Here is a 7,804-nt window from a genome sequence, read left to right as displayed (position 1 = left end):
CTTAATAATTTTATTAAGCGTAACAACGCTTTAAATAGTCAATTTAAGAACAAAATTTATAGAAAATCAGGAGAATAAATATTCAAATTCAAAAACCTAAACTATTTCAACTAACTTATCATATTAAATTTAAATTTAAACAAAGACTCCTCTTTCGACTGAACTACTTATTATTTTGGTAAATCAAATATCAACAGTAACAAATGCAAAATCCAATACTCTTCCTTGCTTTTGTTGCTGCAATAGGCTGATCCTCCTCAATTTCTGCTCTGGCAATTTGTGCTTGCATTCTTTCAAGTATTTTTTAACTTGCATCCATCTGCAATATGACTTGTTTTTTTTTTCTTTTTGGTTTTGGGCATAAAAAACAATCTCAACAATTTTGTCTTGTCTGAAGGTTCTTCTAAAGGAGTTTTAATTTGGGTAATTATAAGATTTGTCGGAACTGGTTGTAAAGATCTTTCTTCTATTACAACATTCCATAAATCATAGGTTTCAAAATATGATTTTATTTTCATTGACCAAATCTGATAATTTTCATCGGTGAAAGTTTGTGGGGCATTTAATGAGGGACTATTGCTTGCCATGTTTGAAAATGAGTTTAAAAATTGATATTGGTTTAAAATAATTTGAAATAGTTCTTTTGGAAGAACTCACAGATCTCGTAAGACCAATGAAACTCTTGATACCACTGTTAGTTTTTTAAAATATGGGGCAGCAACTTATCCTATTAAATTTGAATTTAAACAAAGACTCCTCCTTCGACTGAACTATTTATTGTTCTGGTAAATCAAATATTAGCAGTAACAAATGCAAAATCCAACAATATCCCCTATCTCTATAAATATGAAGGAAATATTCTTTCTTTCTTTTTTTCACACTTATAATTGTGGAATCAATGGCGCAAAGTAAAAAAATAATGCAGACTATTATTAAACAAATCCAATAAATTCTCTCATTTTATAAGAAACTGATCTTTGGTACAGTGTAGATTATGCCATTTGTTATTAGTAGTTTAATAGGAAAAATAATTCAAAAAATAACTAATTAAATTCTCTGTAATAGAAACGGGGTAAAATTTCTCGGGGCGAAAGAATTCTTTTTTGAAATGGGAAGAGTATATTTTAGAGATTTTCTAGAGCAAGTACAATTTCTTGATATTTTTATCCACAAGTTTGTCCAATGGCAATAATGTGGCGGAATTGAAAAGCATAAGTCAGCATCAATTTATTATGCGTATAACTTTCGACGCAGAGTGAAAATTTATATGTAAAAATTTATTAAAATTGTAAAAATAATAGATATGAATCCATAACTTCAGAAATATAATGGGTTTAATACTAAAATCTTAAAAGATAAACCCATAAAGTTTAAATTATGGATCCACCTTTCCATTCAAATATGAACCTTCTATTTCTTGAAAGTCTTCAGATTTGAACAGCTTAAACCTCAGGCTCTTCTGTCTGTGACTAGTCAAATAATGGCACAATTGATTATCAAGAGTTGGTTACCTACACAACTAACTACTTTGATGTCCCACAGCTACCTAATTGCTATGTAAATTGTGACAACAATAGTTTTAATGTCAATCTCTGATTTGAACTCTTGCTTTTTTATTGGTCACCGATTTTTAAAACATCTTTTTTCGACTCTTCCCTCCTCTATTTTCCTATATATAAAAAAAGCACAACTTTTCTTCTTCTACCAAGATTGTGTGATCAAACTTACTTCAATCAGAAACAAGTTTCTCTTCATTTCAATGGCAAATCTAGGGAGCAGAATGGGTTTGTTCGCGATTGTGTTCACAATGATCTGGGCAGGAGTTGTTGCTCAATCGAGCGATGACTGCACGAATGTGCTGATCAGCTTGTCACCTTGCTTGAACTATATTACTGGCAACTCCTCTGTGCCATCTTCAGATTGCTGCACGCAGCTTAGCACGGTGGTTAAGAACAAACCCGAATGCTTGTGCCAGGTCCTCAGTGGTGGTGCCTCTAACTTGGGGTTAAACATTAACCAGACTCAGGCTTTGGCACTTCCTACTGCTTGCAAAGTTCAGACTCCACCTCTAAGCCAGTGCAATGGTAAGAAGCAAAATTCATTCTAAAATATCACATAAAAGTTCCTAGGGATTATCCTTTATGAATATAGAGTTTTCACATCACTTTATAGGTTAGATTCAAATCGAGTCTAGTCACAATATATCAATTGATCAATCTCCTAAGATTCAATTAATGCTAGATTATAAGGATCTTTGTTTATTTCGTTTGTACGATTTTTTATATATATATATATGGGGTTCAAGCCAAAAGTAGCGGGCGTGATCGTACCTACTGCAGAAACTTGGCTGCATACCTTCATCACCTCTGTGTGGTATATAGACAGGAAATATTAATCTGCACCCCATGTTTATACCAAATCAAGAAACTTAACCTTAGCAAGAGGCTCTCAGCCTACGCATACTTGTGGATTTAGATTCTTCACTGACATCAGTTATTTGGAGCAGCTGATTCACCAAATAGCTCTCCTGCTGGAACGCCAACTACTCCAGGTTCAAATTCTAGTACTATTATTTTTCAGAAAGATCAAGTTTGCATTTCACAAAATGCATAACTTAACACCATCTCAAATGTGTGACAGGACGTGGATCTAACGCAGTACCATCCCAAGATGGTTCCAATGATGCAACTTCAACTAAGATGGCAGCTCCTCTTTTCTTCTTCCTTCTCTTCATTGCTTCCTATGCTTCAACATTCACCCTGGCCTGAGATTTCAGCTACGGCTTTGGTTGAATACAGAATTGAGACATTGGAATTGCTCTGTTGAATGTGCTTATTTTACTCAAATGATTTTTAATTAGCTCTTCTATTTTAGTTCATATCTGTATTCATTTTGTTGCTGGGATTTTATTAGTCATCGAATTTCTTATTCTTAGTTACCTATTATTTTTTTCTCGAATTGTGTTAACATTATACAATTTTGTATTGTATTCGGTACGTATTAGTTGACCTAACCTCAGGTTATAAGCATGCGCCTGAACTGGGTAGCCAGAAAATAATTCGCAAACAAACAAAAATTGATCAATCAAAGAAAATAAAGATGCATGTGTCAACCGATCATGACATGACGCAGTTTCACCTGAGGACATGACCCTGTTAGGATCGAAAAAAATCATGTGTAATACGGAAGCTAGCAAAGCAAACCTTGAGCGACGATAAATCATACAACAAAGGAAAATATACCAAAAGAGACACAAACATTTAACGTGGTTCGGTCAACTGGCATACGCCCACGATGGAGATGAGCAATCCACTATAATAAAAGAGAGTACAAAATATCGAGAGAACAACCTCACGAAGAGGCAAACACAAGTGACACACTAACATTTGTCCCGTAAAGTTCTCCCCCTAAACACTACTCTCAAGCCCCTATGACTACATTATGGATGCTGCTGAATGAGAAGGAAGGATCCTCAATTTATAGAAGTCCAAACCTTTTCCTACAAGAAAAAGGACTAGCCAAGTATAGGAGAATTATAATTTCCTTCTACAAGAAGGAAAACCCAATTATGGTAAATATGTTGTCCTTTCTTTCATGAAATAGGAAAACCAATTATGGTAAGAAAATTTGGACAAACACCTAACAATTCTCCCCCTGAAGGTACGTAGGTCGAGAATTAAGGTAGCAGAGCAGGTAGTCTAAAGTGTTCATAACAGTAGTATTGACACGCAGTCTCACTATTGGTAGTAGGTTTCTATTGTTTTTTTCCATTGTTGATCACCTTACTATCTTATTATTTTTATTCTACTTTTATATGGCTTTTTAATTTGGTACTGTCCCTTCTTATCTATATTTTCATTAACATGGTGCTTATGCTTTCTTGAGCCGAGGGTCTATTGGAAACAACCTTCCTATCCTCACAAGGTAGGGATAACATCTGCGTACATATTACCCTCTCCAGGCCCCACGATATGGAATAATACTAAATATGTTGTTGTTGTTGTTTCAACCGATGAACTTGCTCATTGAACACAAGGTAATTTTTTTGTTCCATCTTCTTGATCAAACACGACCATTAAACACATTGACAATACAACCAATCTTTTATACTTCTAGTTCTCTAATACAATTAGGTAGTTAGCAATAAATATATTTTTGTGACCTATCCTATTACATAAAGTAGGTAACTTGAAGATCAGTGGATAAAAGACTAAACATAACAATATCTCTTGGTCTCCCCTTAAGAAGATAATACTTCCTCAAAACACCTTCCTTTGTAAAACCAGCCTTCTCCAACACCCTCTGTGATCCTGGATTTTCAACATCTACCACAGCTTCAAGCCTCTCCAAGTGTGGCCACTCGATGAATATGGTGGCGGCCGCCATCTTCACCGCCTTTGTGGCAATACCTTTGCCCCAATACTTTGATGATAACTCATTTCCAATTTCACCCCTGCACCTATCACTTCCATTAAATGGTAATACAGAAATAGAACCAATTGGCTTGCCACTTAAGCAAATTGCTCGGAACGAGGGATGTGGTATAACAACACCAGCAATGTATCTCATCGCGTCTTCTTTGCATTTGAATGTGAAACCAGAACAGAACTTATTAACGTTTTCATCCGCAGACCATTCCATAAAATCATCAACATCTGTGAGGTCCAATAGGCGGAGACTTATGTCCGAGTAATCCTCTGTAGCAGCATCTTCTTTGTCACTCAACTTCAACTTCTCAATTTTCATTGGCAAGACTTCACAGGATGAGCCAGATTCCATTGCCTCGAGATAAAATTTCTACTAAAGCATAAAACAGTCAATTAGTTTCTTGGTTAAATAGGTAACTGATTATATTGTAGTTATAAAGGTCAAGTGAAACATGACCAAGCTGGCCCTTTATATAATTCAAAAAGTGAAGAATAAAGAATATTTCGGGAAATTTCTTAGGTCTACTAACCGGAGTCAACTAGGTAACTTATAGTTTTTATGACTTGGTCTCTAAGGAATGGAACTATTACTGCTCGTGTGCGGACAAAAAAAGTGAGCATAGACTTTCTTAGCCGCCTCACTTTACAATAGTTACAATACTATCCAACTTTTCAGTTCAATATCATTTATATTCCAGTAATTCCATGATGTTTGCAATGTTTTAAACATTACGCTAAAAGTTCTAATTTAGAAAATCTTACACAGCCCCTCTAAAATCTGGAAACAAAGTTAGAAGTGTTATAGACTGATACTACTCGTTCACTCCCAATTTATGTTATTATGTAATACTCTTTCATTTTTAATCAGTTCCAAAAAGAATGATACGATTTTATATTTAGTATTGATTTAATTTTGCCACGTTTCTATATTTAGTATTGATTTAATTTCAACTTTTTATTTTACTCTTAATAAGATGATTTATAGTCACATAAATTTTTGTGGTTTAATTTAAAACATAAATTTTAAAAGTCTTTATTTATTTTTTAAAATTCATGTCAAATTAAATACTTTCATATAAATATTAACGGAGAGAATAGAAAAGAAAAAATGAGATATCGAGAGAGTAATTAGAGGCGGAGCTAGGATTTAAAGTTACTGGGTTCGGATTTTAACATTTTTATATTACTGGGTTTTAAAGTAAGAATTTGTACATATTCAATGAATTTTTTAAGACAAATATATAATTTGGACTAAAGCTATTGGGTTCAATTGAACCCGATGTCAAAGCTCTAGCTCCGTCCCTGAGAGTAACGTAGAGATTCTTATTCTCTAATAAGGTATATATAATTGGGGTGAGGGAGTCTCCTATTTGTAGGAAAAGAAACTCCGTTCCCAACGACGAGGGTGCTAACGTTTTGGACAAGAATTCAAGCTATCATAGAATTTCTTTTCTTCTCAAAAACTTTTCTTGGCTTGACCTAACTACACAATGAATGACATCCATAAATAATTGCTGTGTTGACTGAAAAACCAACACTATTTACTTTAATTCCTATTGCATCCTTGTGCATGTAATGGATTGAGTTGCAGTACTTTTTCAAAGTCTCATTTTGCCCCTAACTTTGCACTTTCACAATAAATACACCTGTACAATTTTGGAATCCGATGAATAGAATGCCTTCTTTCAATGCCCAAAAAGGCATTACAGCTGCTGATGTCACATGAAAGTGACACATGCTCTTATAATTTACAAGTTGTCTCCAACGGATATTTGTATCTATACCCGCTTTTTGGATCACGTTTTAATCTGTGCCCGCTTTACAAATTTTTTTGCAAGCATACCCACTTTTTCGCGTAACTTCAGCATACGGGGCTGAAGTAGCAAAGGCAATCACATAAAACTTCAGCATTCTAATAGACGGGCCTGAAGTAACAAGTGTGCTGAAGTTTTTGTTTGTAATTGCTGAACTTAAACATAGCAGTTGAAGTTTTGATCTCTATTTGGTGAAGTTTTTATTTGTAATTGCACTGAATAAGCTGAAGTTTTTTTGTACTGGATTCATTAGTTTTGTCATTAAGCTTTTTCAAAAACTTCAGCAGAAGATGCTGAAGTTATTTAGTTAATTTGTAAAACATCAGCACTAAAAGCTGAAGTTTTTTTGTCCTGGATTTATTAGTTTTGTCATAAAGCTTTTTCAAAAACTTCAGCAGAAGATGCTGAAGTTATTTAGTTCATTGTAAAAATTTCAGCACTATATAAACTGAAGTTTTTGAAAAAGCTTTCTAACATAGTAGATAAATAATCAGATTGCCAACAGTATCTAAATCATAAAATTTGGAAACAATAAACGTGAAAAGAACAGAATTATCATTGTCTACTAACTTACGTACGTAAAAATATTCACAAATTATTGTCTACTAACTTACGTAATTAATTATAATATATTTTTAAATAATCTGATAAACATAATCATGACAATCATTCCATGAACTGATGTTTCATAGCAGCACCAACAACAGCAGCAGAAGAAGAAGAAGAAGGAGGAGGAGAAGAAGAAGAAGAAGAAGAAGAAGAAGAATGAGGAGGAGAAAGGGGGCTGAAGTTGTTTAAAAAGTGAATGCAAGTTAAAACTTTTAAAAAAAATGGGTATAAGTTAAATGGAGGCGACCAAATAAGACGCCCCGTGCAATTTTTACCATCTTTTCGCATATTGGGCTTTACGTAAATATTTTCTTCTTCAACGTGAGTTTCATGGCACACAAAAAAAAGCTCTTCTTTGTAAAACTTGATCATTCCCTTTATTCTAAATTAAAATTTATTCAACTTTAGCATATTCATTTGTAAAAATTTATATAAATAGTAGGTCCGTTTTAGATAAACAAGTTAAGCTCAATTTGCAAATTAAAACTAAACCTTTTATTTCCATCATTGTAAATTAAAATTGATCTAACTTTAGCATATTCATCTCTAAATTGTTATAGAAATAATAGTAATTTTTTTGGGTAAAGAATTTTTGTTAGAGTAAAATGGAGTCAATTTAAGGTAAAAAAGAAAAACAAGTGCTATCCATTAATTTAACAAATTTATAAATAAAGAGACAATTATATGCTTTATAAGCTTTTCAGTTACTATGAAAAATATTTGCTCAAAAAGAAGTACTATGAAAAATAAAGGGTCCTAACTAGATTAATTACTACTATGATAGAGGAAAGACTAAACAAAGAATAATATACGATTATTATATTTTTCACTTACCCCTGAGAAGAAGAATGATTTGTAAATAAATTTTATTAATTGATAATTGAAAAACTATAAATGCAACAATATATGATTATTGTTTTTTTCAATTATTGGAAGGAAAATGTCTGTTAAATA

General features: G+C 33.1%; 2 protein-coding genes across 2 annotated transcripts; one reads left to right on the top strand and one right to left on the bottom strand.

The window, feature by feature from the left end:
• Positions 1 to 1,626: 1,626 nt before the first annotated feature.
• On the top strand, positions 1,627 to 2,954 carry LOC107815382 (non-specific lipid transfer protein GPI-anchored 26-like). Its single transcript, XM_016640958.2, has 3 exons — positions 1,627 to 2,084; positions 2,507 to 2,551; positions 2,641 to 2,954. Exons 1-3 carry the CDS (start codon positions 1,760 to 1,762, stop codon positions 2,766 to 2,768), a joined length of 498 nt encoding a protein of 165 aa, XP_016496444.2. The 5' UTR covers positions 1,627 to 1,759; the 3' UTR covers positions 2,769 to 2,954.
• Positions 2,955 to 4,084: 1,130 nt separating this feature from the next.
• LOC107815394 (uncharacterized) lies at positions 4,085 to 4,926 on the bottom strand. Its single transcript, XM_016640969.2, has one exon. It carries the CDS (start codon positions 4,777 to 4,779, stop codon positions 4,171 to 4,173), a length of 609 nt encoding a protein of 202 aa, XP_016496455.2. The 5' UTR covers positions 4,780 to 4,926; the 3' UTR covers positions 4,085 to 4,170.
• Between the last annotated feature and the right edge of the window lie 2,878 nt (positions 4,927 to 7,804).

This window comes from Nicotiana tabacum, chromosome 7 (assembly GCF_000715075.1).
Source record: "Nicotiana tabacum cultivar K326 chromosome 7, ASM71507v2, whole genome shotgun sequence".
NCBI lineage: Eukaryota > Viridiplantae > Streptophyta > Magnoliopsida > Solanales > Solanaceae > Nicotiana > Nicotiana tabacum.
This window is presented reverse-complemented; position numbering and strand designations above follow the sequence as displayed.